Genomic DNA, 18327 nt, shown 5'->3' with positions numbered 1-18327 from the left:
TATTTTGGCTAGGAATGTGTGTTGGGTTGACAATGTTGTATTATGGTGGGATTGTGTTTCATATTATATTTCTCAAGCCTCATGGCTTGATGATTGTTTGTGACTGGTTTGTTTTCTATTGATAAATGAATTTCTGACTTCTATAAAAAATAAATAAATAAAAGGTTTATGATAGTTTAATAAAAAAATATTTTTTTTACACTTTTTTAAGGTGTGATCTATTTTTTTGTAAGTATTTACATAAAACTTATCTATTTAAAGTTTATACAAATCATTTCTCCTTTTTAACATAATATATATAAGCACTACTAATCAAATTTCTGTCGGTAAGAGTACGTGGAAAATTTTGTAAAAACTATAATTTCTTCTTTAACAGCTCTCTCTTTCTCTCACGCACGTGCTTGAAAATAGCATACCAAATATATTTACTACCATTAATATTCTGAAAGAAAAATATACTTTGAAACTTCAATGTTCGAATTATTGACCGCCTGAAAAATAAAAAGCAGAAGTTTAATTTAAACTTTCAAACCAATTTCATGTTACGTGCTTATGTCATCACAAAATTACATATATATATATACACACGTGTGTACAGCTTGTATATATAGATATGAATTATGATTTTCTTTTAAAAAAAAATGTGCGTGATTTACATGTACGTCTTAGAATTGTAAATATTATTTTTTTAAAAAAAATAAACTCACGTGATTTTGCATGTTTTGACATCGATGCCTCAAATACAAGTCTTTACAAATTGTTAAGATAAGAATTAAATTAAATTAAATTAAATTATGAAAGAGAAATAATCTACACAAAACGGCTATCTATAAGTTTTAAGTTTTTTAAAAAAATTGGTTGAAGTGGTTATAATTGATTTAGACTTCTAACTATGTCAGTGCTTTCAATAAATAAATAAATTCATGTTCCCAAAATGAGTACTAATTATTGAAATAAATTCGTAATAAAAGCTAACTATGTCCGATAACACAAACATTTCTGTCTCAATCTTGCGCATACCAATATCATGACAACGAATGTATATATATATATATTACGTTATAATTTCCATGATGTGAGTAATGTGGAAACTTAAACACCATAGAAATATTGGAACTTGAGATCAAGATCAAGGGAAAAGAAAACGTACTCGAAAATTATGGATCGGAATTTGAAAAGTATATATGATATAATCTCGTGGAGTAGGACATAAGTTAGAAATTTAGGTAGAATAACGCAAATGGTGGGTGTCTCTGGCATGGTCGACAACGGGCCAGTCACATAGATGTGATGAGATGTTTGAAGAGATGTTTGTTTGTACCATGGACCCACGCCCTTGGAAAAAAATACAACGATCCACGAGACCAGAGATCATGTCACAATCCAACGTACGTATTCAATCCAAGTTGGAATTCCTCCCCCAGTCTAAGTTCCTGACGCTCGTAACGTCTCTTCGGCCACCGTTAAAATTAAAATGCCTTCAATTATTTGAGAGAGAATTCATTTTATTTTATTATTATTATAATTTTTTTAAAATTTTTATAAAAAAAATATTTTAAAAATTTTATTTTTTTAAATTTTAAAATAATAATAATAATATTAAAAAATAATATTTTACTAAACTTTCAATTTTCATCTCAACTAACTTCTTCTTAACACTCAATCCAGCAAAATAATTGTTTTGTGTGTGAAAGCGAGAGGGTCCGAATTGAAGACTGGGAATTCACGTGTTTTGAATGGAAAAAAAGACCACGAACCACGAGACCAGAGATCATGTCACAATCATACATACGTATTCAATCTATTCGAAATCCAATAAAAGTAAAAAAATTAGAACAACCTGTAATAAATTGTAATAAACTCAGATACCCAGATAATGTGGAGTAGAAATAAAGTTGAAAAGGAGACAAAAATTAATAGGAAATGTGGAAAGTTATGAAATTAATGTCACAAGTGAGAACACAGCTCTCTTTGAGGGGAGCACACCTAGGAAAACAAGAAAGAACAATTGGAAATATTCTAATGCCCTCTAACAACCTTCTGCTACGAACTATAACCAACCCAGACGCAACTCCACTAGATGGCTCCAAGCCAATCGGAAATTAGAAGTAAAATACTATTCAAATCAGAAATACAATTGATAAAATAATATTTAGATTTAGCACATCCAATAATGCTATGACCCAATGGCTCAACTCATTTACTAACTATCCTTTCCTTTATTAGGCCCACGCGTGCTAAAAAGCCCATGGCCCACAACCAGCCCACGACCCTTCTTCACTCCTCGCAACATTCACTTTAGTTCCTCTTCAACTCATCACTCCAGTTCACTTAACCCTAACTCCCCTTTAGCTGCTGTATCACACAACTTGAATTTGACGACATGTCGAAGATTGGTTAGGTTTTGAGTGACGTTTTTTTTTTTTCAAGTGATGATATATGCTGAATGGTATATTTTTCAGCGACGACTGAAAAGTAAATAACTTTTCATTTGGGCAGAACTTTGGTATTGGAAAGATTTTAGTCTGTTTTTCATAATAGGTTGGTCGCATTGATATATCAATGCCCGGCCCGTTCAATGCATGATTTTTGGGTGGAATGAGTTTTCCAATTTGGTTTGGAACAGAGTAATGCTAATCATCATCTTCATTTTTATTATCTTCTCATTATCTCATAATGTGGTATTAGATGATTGAAAATTATTTATTATATTTTACTTATGAACCTATCATCTAATGCCACATCATGAAATGATAATAAGAATTGAAATGATGAATAAATTTTTTTTTGAAACAATTTTCCTCCGACACATTGATTAAAAAAAGTAAGCCTTGCATGTGGAAAGCACATGCTTTTGTAAACGTTTTAAGTTAAATTGGTCATATGTCATTTCGTTAAAAAAATCTACTTCTGAAGGGGTGGGCAGCAGGGACTATTTCGCCTTGCTCCACATCTAGCCCCCCAGCGGGGGCGGTACTTATATATTTTATTATATAAATATATATTTATGCTATACATATTCATAAATATTTATTATTTATACTATATACAAATATAGTAATATGTATTAAGTAAAATTTTTACTTAATATTTTGTATAAATTGTAATGTAATAAGATGACATTTTTGTAGATTGCCAAGGCAATACAAGAGTCTCATATTGTTTAAGTATAAGACTTATATTGTGAAGACAATCTATTAAAAGATCACCCTACTACACTACAACTTATGCAAAACATACATTAACAAATTTAAAAATTACGTAATTTTTAAATTATAGTCATATTTACAAATTTAAAATTACAATTTGGATCCAAAATTGTGTTTTTGATCATTTTTTAACCTATAAATAATTTTTTAACCTAATAAATTATAATCTATTATTGAAGTGGGCGAGAAGCAAAGTAGATAAGGAGTTCGCCTCAGCCCTCGGCATGTGGGCAGGGTACCCCACCCCTGAATCCCAGAGGCAGGGGCAGGGAAAACCTCACCCTTAACTCATATGAGGCGGGGGCGAGGAGGGAGCAACCCCACACCGTATGAACATGTAACAATCTTTTAAATGAGTGGAAGGAAATTTTCTATAACCTAGATTGAAAGAAAAATTTGTCCTTTATGGGTTCGCAGCGAGGACAAAAAAAAAAAAAAAAACCATCCGGAGTTGTAGCTGGTGTCTGGTTATTAAAGATCGTGTTGGATTAATTAGATTGGAATCATTTATGAAATAACAACTCTATCACCACATATAACTATGAATAGGAATAAATTAGTGCTTTATTCAATATGATAAAAATACTTAACAAATATTTCATCGAGAAGTGCTTGTTCTACAAGTTCTTACGAAAACAAATTTAAAAATTGATGTAGTTCGATATAAAACGTTAGATCTATTTTATAATAAAAATAATTTTACAATTTGACATTCAATATAAAACTATATCAATTTATAAATTTATTTTTATATAATTTTTTTTTATACACCAAATATTTCTCTATTTTATATCCACTTTGATTAGAGCTCAAAAAATCCCCTTTTCATTTGATTCCCATTATCTGGGCCATGCAGCTTGCCTCTTTGTGGCCGAATTCGATAGCCCACTAAGAGGATAGGTGCTGGGCCCAGCTGTCTCATGCAGGTGGATCCAGGTGGATCCAGTGCGGACTATGCACAAGGTGAGGAGGCCATCTACCCAACGCAGATGTAATCCCTAATTTCAAGCAACTGGATAATGTCTCAGTAAATAAGTGTTGGCAGATCCTGTTATGATTAACCCTAGGCAGAATGGCAGCCATGCTCTCTCGTACGTTGAATTCTCGAATTTGGGCTTTTATCAAAACAGATACCCAAAGCCGATGCTTCTATAGAATAATATACATTAGTATTCCTCTCATTTTGTTCTTTCATATTTTGATTGTTTATATATTTAATTTTTTTATTTATTGATTAAAGAAATGACTATTAGTGTATTACTATTTTTTTATTTTTTTAAATTTTTTTAAATATATTTAAAAATATGAAAATAAAAAATAATAAAAAAGAAGAGCCTAGCATCACTCTACTTCTATACATACTTTCATCTCATAACTGCAAAAATAAATTCGCAAGTTGACATAATTTCATGTGATATGTTAGATCTATTTTATAATAAAAATAAATCTGTATTATATCAATTTATGAAATTTATTTGTAAGGGAAGCATTTCTCATATCAACCGGCCACTTATGAATATTTTTAGTCATGGTACTTGTTGAAGTAAAATATTTCAAGTGGCCTATTGATCTATTAACCACTTAAATGAGAGTGTCTTAAAATTTGTCACATCAAGTATGACATAGGATGACAAGATTTAAAGTAATTATCATTTTAAGTGATTGACAATATCTAAAAGGAAAACTAACATTGCTCTTTTGTGAATATCAATGGGTGCAAGCTTTTAGTTAGTTCGCCGAGATAAGCACAAAGCCGATCGAGCAATAATAATGGTGAGACCCAACAGAACACTTTTAGGTCATAACCACTTTTAACTCCATTAGGTTAGGTCAATCCAAATCTCATCATAGTGCATTTGCTAACCAATTAAGCATTTCATCTCTCTTCATTATGCTTTCCCCTATCCCTTGTCATACACTTAACCAACTAACACTCCCACCAAACCTACTTTGCTAACCTCTCTGGCTCTGGCCTTGCACCTAAAGGAAAGAAAAGCCCAAGAGCAATCATTTTAAACTGGATGAAAGTTTCAACTAAGGTGGGTGAAGCTATGCTTCTAGGTAGTTAAGTTCCTGCCTTTCCCTTTCATTCCTTTGAATACTAGAAAAACTCTTCATTTTCTCCTCAAGTCGATCTCCACTCGGTTATAAGTGGAAGGCGTTTTGCATGCTTCTTGGCTATAAGGAAGAAAAAACAGTAATTAAGGGCCTACGGAAATGACCACAGCCAGATTTATCAAGTGTGTGACTGTGGGGGATGGCGCAGTGGGAAAGACGTGCATGCTCATTTCCTATACCAGCAACAGCTTTCCAACGGTATGATTGATCTTCATCATTTCTGGCTCTCACCGTAGAAAGCAGTGCGTGCTTATCATGTTCTTTCTTTCTTTTTTGCAGGATTATGTTCCAACGGTATTCGACAACTTCAGTGCCAATGTTGTCGTGGATGGTAGTATTGTGAACCTTGGCCTATGGGATACTGCAGGTCATGATTCCACCTCTCTCAAATGCTACTTTAGGAATTGAATGGTCTCTGATCTGAGTTAGCATACATAATTTTGTGTATTACAGGACAGGAAGATTACAATAGGCTAAGGCCTCTAAGTTATAGAGGAGCTGATGTGTTTCTGTTGGCCTTCTCTCTCGTCAGCAAGGCCAGCTATGAGAACATCTCCAAAAAGGTTTTGGTTTTTGTCTGTTTTTTCATGTTTTCTTCTACCCAAGATCTCTCTCCAATCTGTGAGTCGACATTGCAATGATAATTGGATTCGTGTCTTGCAGTGGATCCCTGAGCTCAAGCATTATGCCCCCAACGTGCCAATTATACTCGTGGGCACCAAACTTGGTAAGACAATTTAATTTTAGAAGCACAAGTTATTTCCATATGACAAAGTACTGTTCCATATTGGTTACATTTCCATGTTTTCTCTGTTGATTATTCGAATTTCTGATAATTTGATCTGAAATTTGTTATCCAAATTTCGTGCTTCCTCGGCCTTAGGAGCTTCTACTCATCGATTCTCCGTCGGTTCTTTTAGTACTCCAATTAGTAGTACATTTGGAATGCAAATCATACCTTTGCTATTTTTTACAACCGGCCAGTAATTAAAATCGTTAAAAACTTAGCAGAACTTCCCATTTCGTCGTAATTTTTACTTTTCCTTGATCCTGATCATCTAATTTTTTCTACTCTAAATATATATCAAGTGCTTATTAGACAACGTATATCTGCAGATTTACGAGAAGACAAGCAGTTCTTGTCTGATCATCCTGGAGCAACACCGATAACAACTGCTCAGGTATGCGCAAATCATTTCATTAAAGCTATTTTTTTACAGTCATTTTAATCAGATATCTGTTGGTTCAACATGAGATATTTGATCATGATTAGGGTGAGGACTTGAAGAAAATGATCGGCGCAGTCTTCTACATAGAGTGCAGTTCCAAAACTCAGCAGGTACAAACCTATTTCCTGAATAATCAGCCCAAATAAGTATGATAAAAATGGCTAAAATATTTACCAGAGAAGTATCAATCAGAACTTCAAGAATCCCAATGCGAAGTTATATATATATATATATATATATATATATATATATATATAAGACCTCTGTTTGTTTCTGGTAATAAAAATATTGCTTGAACGACAACTTTTACAGATCTTGCTAATTTTAAAGTCTCTCTCGTTTCTGGATTTTTCAGAATGTGAAGGCCGTGTTTGATGGCGCCATAAAGGTTGCTTTGAGGCCACCGAAAACAAAGAAGAAACCACGCAAGCAAAGAACGTGTGCTTTCCTCTAGCGGCCAATACGAAATCGATCGTGATTAATGTCACTTGTAATCTATATTTTTGTTTCTCTTAATTGTTATATACTTTTCTAATACGTATAAGCTCAGTCTGGAGCAATGGGACATTTTTTGGGAGGACGTTTCCCATCAATATATATATATATATATATATATATATATATCCACATTGATTTATATGCCATATGAAATTAGTATAAGCAGTATTAAGTTGATCATTCTTTTTGTTAATGGCAAAATAATTCCTGACTTTACTTGTATACTTATATTGTACGAGACCAATAGTACTGATTTCTATGAATAAATCTCTATTTTGAAAACTGAGGGTTATGTCAACCAACCACATACATTTGACAATTTTTATGAATATTGATCAGCCGGCTCTGACTCATTTAGAAAACTTTTTCCGATCATCATTCTTTTGGCTTCATCCTTATCAATTGATGGAGCCACCACATGCTATATATATATTATAGGGTAATGAAGGGTACTGTACCTATACCCTAACCAAAAATAGGTAAATCAAATAAATAAATCATTCTCGAGTTTTAATAATATCATCTTATAAATCTAGGCTAGCTGATCTGTCCAAAGCAGAAAATTTGAACAGGCATTTTTAATTATATGATCGATATCTGTTTAAGTCGTTATCTAGCTAGATTTCTCAACCACACGTGATGTGTACTGAAGTACTACTAATAGCAATATTTAACACCAAGTATTTCTTCTAACACACACACACACAATTCCCTACCGGCAATGGATCTCAAGCCACTCCCAATACAGTGCGAACGGTTGACATTCTTTCCATTTTATTTGTTCTTTTCCTAAGAGCTAACCTTCCTATCATTCAACTTTCGATTCGGTTTGCCTTGGTATATATGATCCCGAGTCCCGACACAATATTAATATAATGTAGTCTTTCGAACTTGGATTTGTTTATTGGGAGTAAAGGATATTGTAAATTAATTAGCTGTTAATAAGAGTGATTCGATGCAGAACTATTTCATCATCAAGGGCATGATACATACACACACATATATATATATATATATATATATTGCTCGAAATATAAATGATAAAAAGTTGTTTCCATTAAGTGGGGAATTACAATATTGGATAACTTATAATTCTAATCCCAAATGATAGGCAGACCTTTTGTAAAAATGTAAGTCCCACTAACAAAGAAAATACACTTTTTCATAGTGTGATCTATTTTTTTTATAAGGAAAATGCTAGTTGAATTAATAAAAGTGACCGATTGAATTTTTTATTTTTTATTTTTTATTTTTTTTATTTAATAATTAAGGAAAGTGACTATTAATGAATTCGTATTTTTTTTAAAAAAAATATTTAAAGATATATAAAAAATAATTGAAAGAAAAGGAAAAAAAAAAAAAAAAGTGCATTTGCACTAGCTTATCAGTCAATTTCCTCGGTTAAATTATCGGTCTCAATAGTAGTCCTTTTTTTATAAAGAATCTACAAGTGACTTTATCGAGACTTGTACAAATAATTTGTATTTTTATATTTAGTTTTGGGGCGTTAATGGACGTTCGTTCGGTTTTATTTATGGTACTATTTCTCTGCTCACTTTAAGTGAGGGTGCTTTCAATTAATAAAAGTGAAGTTTAATTTGTTTTAAAAAGAAAAAAGAAAAAAAGAAAAGTAAACTTGACAAAGTATGTCTAGCTATGAAAAAGAGTTAAAAAGAATAAGAAAACCATTGGAAGTGACGAGAGAAAGAAGCAGTACCCCGGCCTACTTACATGATTTCCAATAATATATACTAGTCTTAATTCCAATATATATTAATCGTACTAGAATTTCCAGTTTTTGGATTGGAATTGATTATAATGCATGGGAGGACAATTGAACTCCACCCACCGATCATCATAGCTAGGGTTTTAAGTGAGGAGAAAATAAACCCAACAATATTGAGTGCCATGCATGAATATTTCTAACGAGTTAACATTCGAATTCAAACACATGATCTCCGGCCAGTACTCTGATCTGTAGATCTCTCTTCCTAGCTCCCCCCCGCCCCCAAGGTTTCTGCGCCAAAGTTGTATTTTAAGAATGTATGTATTGTCTTCAGATTAAACTTCAACGATATACTGTACATACTATATTTGGACCTTATTTAGTTTGCATGTGCACCAAATTCCAGCATTTAATTGCAGCATGTTGTGTATTTACTGCTTGCACGTTCTCATTTAGTCAATGCTAGCTGTTGGCGCAATTTTTGCTAAGACACACATACCCATTTCCTGTTTGCATTAGATTAATATCATCATTTATTGTTATCATGTGCGGGACGTTCAACATTTAAAGAAAGAAAATGTCTTGTATGTTCAGATCAGTTAATTTCCTTGGTAATCATTAATTCCCAATTAAGTTGCCTGCATGCTTAGCTAATCAATTAGTTTAGTAGAGGATTATTATGTAGATAGCGACGAGTACTGATCTAAAGACGTATCTTTGTCTTTAGTCAAACAATAAACAACATGGATAACTTAATTGGTTTCATTTCTTCATGTTAAGGACAATAATTCCCTTTTAGCTACATATTAAAAAAAAAAAAATCTAAACTGGATCGAATAGAATGATCAACCATTGACATCATGTGCAGAAGTATATAGCTAGCTAGCGCGCGCGCAGCAGAAATGCAGAATCAGCATCGATCCCTGGTTCCATGTCTGGCAAGAGAGAAAAAACTATTTTTTTCCTGATATCATGAACAATATTATATATATATATATATATATATACACACACACACACACACACACACCAGGGCATTTACATTCATATTGTGGCGTGCCAATTCCAAGGCCACATATACCAGTACATTTACATAATTCACATAGTCCATGTGGATCCTCGTTCAAGTCCAACCATAGAACCTGATCAATTTGTGAGCTATTAAAAAACGATAGATCAGGTAGCTAACTACCTTTATTAACTTTCAATTAATTAATACCTTTATTAGCAAAAATCCCAAACCTTTATCTGTTTGTGATCAGTGTGAAAGAGACAGAAAGGGTGTAGAGTGAGTAAGGCCTCGTTTGCTTCTCTCAACTCATCTCATATCATCTAATCATTACAATTTTTTTAAATTCTTATACAAAATAAAATAAATAATTTAAAATTTTCAAATCTCAAAATAATAATAATATTAAAAATATATATTTTAATAATATTTTATTTAATTTTTAATTTTAATCTCAATTCAACTTATCTCATTTCGTAAAAAACATACGAGGTAAGTGATTAGATGGCATGCAGTTCAATCTCTGTGTAAGCTAGCTAGCTTTGCATGTCAGAATCAGACCGACACCTGCATGCTACCCATGTCAAGTACCAGAATTGTGTTTCATATTTCTTCCCCACCAGGTAAAGTTGTAAATCTTACTTTTGCGAGGTTTTGGTGTTTGGGATGATCATGGATTCTAATTTTCATATTTGAAATTAAAGGACATCATACTTAAGCTTAGTTTGGATACTAAAATTCTCTCAACTCATCTCATCTCATCTCATCTCATATCATTCCGTCTAATCTCAATATCCAAATACTACAAACATAAATACTTTTCGATTTCAAATTTTCAACATTATCATCTAATCATTATCTAATCATTACAACTTTTTCAAACTTTCAAATAAAATACAAAAAAGAACTCAACTTTTTCAAATTCAAAAACAAAAATAATATACAAAGATTAATATTGTTATACATCACATTTCCATCCCACTAATTTCATCTCATACAATTATGTAAGATGTGGTACATATATCACCATTGGATAATAAAGAATCATCCAATTACAAATGATTAACTAATAGTGATAAATGTGTCACATTTTACATAATGGGATGAAAGTGAAATATTAGTAATGTAGTGTATAAAATTTTCCCCCCATAAAACATATTAATTCAAACTATTTCACTATTATTTACATATCATTTCATCACATCTCACTATTCATCTCACTATTCAAACCAGACCTTAAACTCCATCTTTTTGAACTCCCATCTTTTTGGTGTATCTAAAGTACTTACATTATATTAGTTCGATCCATCTTCCGGTCGTGGGTACGTAGATTCTTGAGTTTGCTCGCGTCACACTCCTTAAAACAAGTACTATTTCAACCGATAGCATGCTGTATGATTATTACAACCCAAAAAGAATTTATATCAACCTCTAGCCCCTCCTACCATTGTTGTTAAGGGGAAGAAATAGGTATTTTTGGCCCAAACCCTTAATTAGGCTTTGCTACCTTGCCATGGCACTAGCCTCCCATTTTTTTCACCATCTTTTTTGGACTGTCACCAATAATATAAGATTAGGTGCATGTTTTGCGACTGCCCTCACGACTATTAATTATGGTACTGTGGCTGTAAAGTACTTCATGCAACTAGTTATAAGATCGTGTAGACCATTCATTCCACCCTGATCTTTTGAAGATCTGAAATGAGGAGATTATTATTGAGAAGCAAACGCTCGAAGATACATCCACAATAAATAATGGCCCTCGAGTCAATCCAAAGCCCAGCTTCTTTGCCCAAAGTAACCTAGACTTGCAATTACTGTCCCACCACCACATTAATCCAATTGAAGAACTCTACGAAGCCCTTCTTGAATATTTTCGAACACCCCCACCCACTATTTATTCCTGCAACAACCTCTTCCATTAGAATAATCCCACACTTATTTCTACCCGGCCTTCAACATCCAATTAATATAGCCTGCGAGCAACCCAAATGACGCAGAGAATCCTCTACATAGAAATCTGGAACCGATCAGAGACTTCAGAACCACCTCCCCCACTTCTCTAAAGCTATAAAAAAAAAAAAAAATTGCATTAATAAGAGCTTCTCTGTCATCTCTGAGGGAGATTCTAAATAAGCACCCAGCACGTATTCCTTCCCATGTTCCTTTTGCTTCTACTCGGGGGGGAATTTGGCTTGTCCCTTTGAGTAGTGCACATGAAGTATTTCGGTTTTAATGCAAAAGTGTGAGGAAGTGATGGGGGACATGGTACTCTCTCTTATCTTCCTTCCCCTTTTTATTTATTGGGGTTTCCTGTCTTGTATTTCTCTGCGCAGGCGATTCCTGTTTCGGGTTTTGCCTATTTTATATTCAACTATCTTCTGTGTATGTCCTCATATTTTCTTTGGGAGACGGAACGACTGTTTATTAGTTTTCAATACCGTACTAATTAACTTACTTTGTTAATAAAAATATATTCTAATTTACTTATAGAGTACTGATCTCTATTGTGGTAGGTGCGGAGTCTATAAAAGAAGTCATGTTTGCTTTGAGGACTCACTGCCAAAAACAAGAGCTACAAAGGGCTACTTCTTGTTGTTTCTCTTTTGGTTGGCTGCTTAATTAGCTAACTGGCTTTCATTTTGCCGATCATCATAATCATCATCATCACCGTCGTCGTCATGGCTTCATCGAACAGACACTGGCCAAGCATGTTCAAGTCAAAGCCCGGCAACACCCACCACCAATGGCAGCATGACATCAACTCATGTGACCGAGGTCCTAACACTTCAGGTATAACAAAATTCGGACTTGGCTAAACCAATCATTCGTTCAAAGTTATACACTTTCCATCTGCTTTCTTGCTCCTTAACATTTTTCCAGTGTAGATCTCGGAAGCTAATAATTTTTAATGGAAGTTCACTACAATTAATTGGCAAAACATGTTCTCATTTTTGAGAATTTGGGACTAATATGAGAAGTTAAATATTGGCCAATACCTTTAAATTTTAAGATTTTCATCTAATTGATGACGACAACAAAAAATGATTTATTTATCTTGGGATGCAAGGACGCATCGTGTTCTATATACCGATCGATATGACCTTTTCACCTGGGGATGATTTATTACAATTACAATATAACCCCAAAAGTAGAGGAAGCTCTCATGGATTTAGGAGCTCAGTTGTCTGCATTAATTTTATTTATTTTTTATTTTTTAATAGTTCCTGGGTGTGATCAAGAGCGGAGTCCGGAGCCAAAGCCTAGATGGAATCCAAAACCAGAGCAAATTCGCATACTAGAAGCAATTTTCAACTCTGGCATGGTGAACCCTCCAAGGGACGAGATACGAAAGATCAGAGCTCAATTGCAAGAGTATGGTCAAGTAGGTGATGCCAACGTTTTCTACTGGTTCCAGAACCGGAAATCAAGAAGTAAGAACAAGCTCCGCCATCTCCAAAACTCAAAAAACCAGTCCCAGCATACCCAAAACAATCTTTCACTTAATTCCGTTGCTGCCGCCATAAACGCACGTTCATCCTCATCATCCTCTTCCGAAAAATCATCTCCTAAAGCACCCCAAATGATGACCACCTCCAAGGTCGCCTTTCCAAATGTTACGGACGCTTCGAATTCTCCAACAGCCTCGGTGAACCATACCTTTTTTCAGTCCCGCGGAGAAAATTTACCTGAACCTTTCTTCTTCCCGGTGCAACAGATAACAGGAGATCAGGTGCACCATAAGGGAGGAACAGCTAGTTTCACTCAAGGGTTTTGCTTTTCTGAACTATCAAATGTCGTTCAGGTACCTGAACAGGACACTGTTGGGCCTTGCACGAGTCTCTTGATCAGTGAGATAATGAACCATGGTGATTCAGAGAAAAGTCTAGAAGATGAGAAAGCCATGAAGTTTTTCCATCATCAGCAGAATTACGCTGTGACCACTCATCCAATTACTCACACAACTGCGGTCTCTCCCTCTACTACAGCTACTTATACTGGTACTGTTTCATCCCCCATCGATCAAGTTCAAGGTAAAAAGTTAAAAACTTCAATCTGTTTGGATATTGCATGATTATATATACATATGTTTCCCTCCTCACTGAATTACCATTTCCACAATGGGATCAGTGAAAATGAACTATTTTTCAAATGGCATAACTCGATTAACAGATAAGTTCAAAGAACACCAGGCGCGTTGCAAGATATTTTTCATGCCCTTGTTAACCTTGTTAATTAATTATATATAATATAAAAACATATACCACTAATTCCACTGTCATTAGATATTGGACATGATTGACGTATGAAAGTTTAATTGGTACACACACGGTGAAGGACATGTTTGTCATATTAGTTAGGACTACAAATTTCGTGTTTTGGATCCGGGATTTACGATCTGTGTCTAGACGGACGTATGCATGGCTTGGCAGCAGTCTCTCTTGGTTGACCTACTGCGTCAGTTTCATACATACGAATTTGAGAAGAGGATTCGGTGCTGGCAGGTGTTGGGGAATCGGGTGCAGTTGGCACGGGTGGTCCGGCGAAATCGACGGTGTTCATTAACGAGGTGGCCTTTGAGGTGACCACGGGGCCCTTCAACGTGCGAGAGGCTTTTGGCTATGATGCGGTGCTGATTCACTCCTCGGGTCAGCCCCTCATCACCAACGAGTGGGGTGTCACCCTCCAGCCACTTCTGGACGGCGCATTTTACTATCTGGTGCGCGCCTCCGATTTCAATTAATTAAGAAGCTGCTAGCTTGGTTAAGTGCGTATGTGAAACTTGTTTGATTGGTACTTGATCAGAATGTTGTTGAGGTTCGACAATAAAAGAATATAGTTGCCTGACAAGTACGCCATGTTGAAGCTTGTGATCAGCTTGCGTTACGTACCTTCCTTGTGCATGTGAACTCTAAAAGCTTTTTATTTTGGTATCAAAATCTTTTTATTGGGTTGCAGATTTAGAAGTATGGAAGCTGAAAATATGGGCTGGCTGTTATGGCTAAGCTATGGTTCCTGACTTCCTGTGTTGTCTAAAGAAGAAGCGCTTCTCTTTTCTTTATTTATAATTCGTTTTGAAATTAGGCATTTGTGAGAAGTCTGTGCATTAGGGGTCTTTGGATAACATGCATGAAATTTGTGGACCAGTACACCGTGTGATGCTTCTCTTTCAAAACAATATAAATGGAATACATATGTTCTTTTTTAACACACGTAAGGTAATCATGAGATTACAAATTAATTAACAGTAAACAGTTGGAACTTCTACTCCTTACCATATATATAATTTGAGACTACTTTTGGGAAGTACTCATGTTAATGATCGACATTTAATGTTGTAATCATTGAAATTGAAATTACCGGATATAATTAATCTAAATATTCCATAAGGCGTAGGCCATGCAGCATATAATTTTATCGAGAAATAATGATACACGTACAACCTTATATGTATCCACACGTACATATAATATTATGGATGGGTGCATGCATGAACGCAATCGAGTGAAGACTTCAAACTGGTTTTTAAGTTTTTGAAGAAGGGGGTTTGTGGACTATCGTTTGAAGTGAAAATATTTTATTTTTAGATGAAAATTATTATTTAGTTTTTAACTTTTAAAGTGTAAAAAAATTGCATTTCATTAATTAAGAGAACGTAATATACACACACACGTAAGCATAAATACAAATTTAACCCACATTAAAAGTGTCTTAATCGATCTGAATGTACTATGCAACATTAATGAGGAAAAAAACTTAATAGGATTGGAACTTATTTGAGAGTGATCTTAAGAAATGTAATAAGGATGATTGTTTCATATACAATATATACTAGACTGACTGATTGATCTAATTATTTTTTATCATAGTTTATAAAAACAAGTACTATATACATTATATATGTAAGTTAAATGGAATGTTCCTCTGCTATGCAAATATGCATATAATTTGGATGCAATTGATCATAAATACCATATAGTTGAAAGATATTGTCGTGTTTACGATCGAATTACCCATGCACCACAAGTTCTTATTATCTACCTAACGTGATCACACATTCTTCATTTTCTTGTCAGAATTGTAAGATATCTAATAATTAAGCATCTATAAAAACTACAACAAATTTTAGTTTAAGGGATGAACTGAATTTCATCCCTAAAAGTAATTATTGGTCGCTAAATTTCGTCTCAAAACTTGGATGACTTGATAAAACCGTTCGAACGTCTAAATATCCGTTCGAACTGGATCTTTTGTGATGAATAAGATCATCTCAAAAAGTCATTACCGTTCGAATGGTCAAAAAATATATTCAAACAAACAAATCTTGGCCGGGAAGTACTTTATTTTTCCGGGAAAAGTTTAAAACCTTACGAACCGAAATTGTTTGGTTCGAACGGTATAGATTTGATGGCAAAATCTAGCGGGAAGGTTTCAAGACCATTCGAACGACACATATTTAGTTCGAACATATTCAAACATCACATTTATTCATTCGAACGTATAGCTTGAGGGGCTTAGGACGTTGCGTGAAATCATCATCAATATCATCATCCTATTCTCGAGCCAAATCAAATGGCGACAAGACTAATAAATTAGAGGAAGCAACACTTGAGATAGAATGATTGAGATCCAAGGAAAAAAAGTTGCCGATCCAATTAGATCAAGCTGCGGATTTAGAAGCGAGATTAGAAGAGAGGCTACAGTTGACTAACCAAAAATGTTTGAACAGTTCAAGTCAATCGTGATATCCCAAAACTCTATATCACTAGCACAATCTTAAAATTTATTTTTTCTTTAATTGTCTTTCTATTATGATGCTTCAAAATATTTGAACAATTGTGATGTTTGAATTACAATTTCTGTAATATTAGTATAGTATTTTTCATTAAATTTTGTATTGTATGATTAATACCGTTTGAACGGTAAATAACCTGTTCGAACGGTCAATTACTATTTATAAATCCATTCGAACAAAAATAGACTCATTCGAATACGAAATAATGCATTCAAATGACAATCGAGAAATACAGTCTATACGTCCGTTCTAATAATAAAATATTTATTTGAACAATATCAATATGCAAAATCTCGTTCAAATGGAAATAATTTCAAAAATAAACATTTTGTTCGAATGGACATAATTTATATTCGAATGCAAGTCATTTGAAAACTAACTTTATTTGTTCGAACGCATAAAATATGTTCGAACACTCAATCCGTTCGAACAAGATCAAATATGGTCATTTGTTCGAATGAATATTTCTTATAGTTCGAATAGTAAGTGTCAGTTTGAATTTATATTATTCCATTCGAACGTATTATTGAGGCCAAAATTTTTCATCTTAAAAAAATATCCTTTTGAACAAGTTCGACTAATTCCACCTAATTTTGTTCCTAAAAAATCATTTTTTGATATGAAAATCAAAAACCTTTTAAGACAATCTTTTTGAGAAAAAATAGAAATAAAATTTTTTCGTCTTTAAAAATAATTAAGGACAAAAATTATGTTTTTTGAGGTAAAATAATTTAACTCAAAAAACTCAATCTCTTGTAACGAAATTTTCCACATGACCGAATAAGATATTACTTACACTTGTTCAAATTCATCCAATACGATTCCGAATTCGTGTAAATTAAAATGTTAACATCATCCCCGTGAATTCTGACTCCAAATTAGGTAGAATCAATTATTTTCGTTGGTAGAGGCCTAGTGATCAGCTGGGAATAGACTAGTTACCATGGTTAAAAGCTAACATGTGATCTGTCTCTTCGTACTGTACTTCTTATATCATGTTGGCATGTACCGTGTTCAAATTTATTCAAAACTGTTTATTAATTCTATCAAAATAATTACTTTTTGTTAAAATAAATTGATTATTGTCACAAATAATTATTTTTTACATAAATAATTATAACACATCATAAATATTTATTTTTTCCTATGATGCGTTTGAAATGAAAAAGGAAAAAAAAAAAGTCGTGTTTAAATTGTTAGTAACGAAAGAAAAAGCTCTCCACTTCCAAGCAAGTTGGTATGATTTTTGTTCCAAATTCCAACTAATCTTGAGAGTTCAAATCTTCAATGAGTTTCGAGTACATCTTCTCCGTAAGGAAAAATATAAAAGCAGGGTTTCAATTAAGCTCTGAAATGTATGATTTGACGGCTATGCATGATGTCATGACTCTATAAGTTAGTTTTTTATATTGGCTCTACACAATGGTAAAAAATAATATTATTGAAATAATCCACATGTGAATGAAAACTCCACTGTAAGATAATAATATTAACAGAAAAAAAAAAAAACTCTCAATTGCAAGAATAACATTTTTATCTGTCAAAAATGTAAGTTTGCCAAAAATAACAGGAAGAAAAATCTCAATTGCATAGAATTCTTTGGAAAGTTAAATAGTAATTCTACAATATTTTTACGAATAATGCTAGAGCTCCCGTTGGGCCCTAATATGTGTTTTATTATGTATTTTTTTTAGTTCTTTTTTTTATATAGATTTTTTTAACAATTTTAAATATTTTAAAAA

General features: G+C 33.4%; 2 protein-coding genes across 3 annotated transcripts; both read left to right on the top strand.

Moving 5' to 3' along the window:
- Positions 1-5239: 5239 nt before the first annotated feature.
- LOC121268640 (rac-like GTP-binding protein RAC13) lies at positions 5240-7234 on the top strand. 2 transcript variants are annotated; one of them, XR_005941194.1, is made up of 7 exons: positions 5240-5525; positions 5607-5694; positions 5781-5890; positions 5991-6054; positions 6444-6508; positions 6601-6774; positions 6805-6932. XR_005941194.1 is itself a non-coding variant. In XM_041172974.1 (7 exons), exons 1-7 carry the CDS (start codon positions 5427-5429, stop codon positions 7008-7010), a joined length of 591 nt encoding a protein of 196 aa, XP_041028908.1. In that variant the 5' UTR covers positions 5245-5426; the 3' UTR covers positions 7011-7234. The 2 variants fall into 2 exon arrangements, 1 of the variants encoding a protein (XP_041028908.1); XM_041172974.1 differs by having other exon boundaries at positions 5245-5525; positions 6601-6666; positions 6912-7234.
- Positions 7235-12305: 5071 nt separating this feature from the next.
- On the top strand, positions 12306-14867 carry LOC121268638 (WUSCHEL-related homeobox 9-like). The gene is made up of 3 exons (XM_041172972.1): positions 12306-12582; positions 13014-13823; positions 14295-14867. Exons 1-3 carry the CDS (start codon positions 12471-12473, stop codon positions 14531-14533), a joined length of 1161 nt encoding a protein of 386 aa, XP_041028906.1. The 5' UTR covers positions 12306-12470; the 3' UTR covers positions 14534-14867.
- The last annotated feature ends 3460 nt before the right edge of the window (positions 14868-18327 follow it).

Source organism: Juglans microcarpa x Juglans regia, chromosome 5S (genome assembly GCF_004785595.1).
Source record: "Juglans microcarpa x Juglans regia isolate MS1-56 chromosome 5S, Jm3101_v1.0, whole genome shotgun sequence".
Lineage (NCBI taxonomy): Eukaryota > Viridiplantae > Streptophyta > Magnoliopsida > Fagales > Juglandaceae > Juglans > Juglans microcarpa x Juglans regia.
Note: the sequence above shows the minus strand (reverse complement) of the source record. Positions and strands in the feature narration are given on the sequence as shown.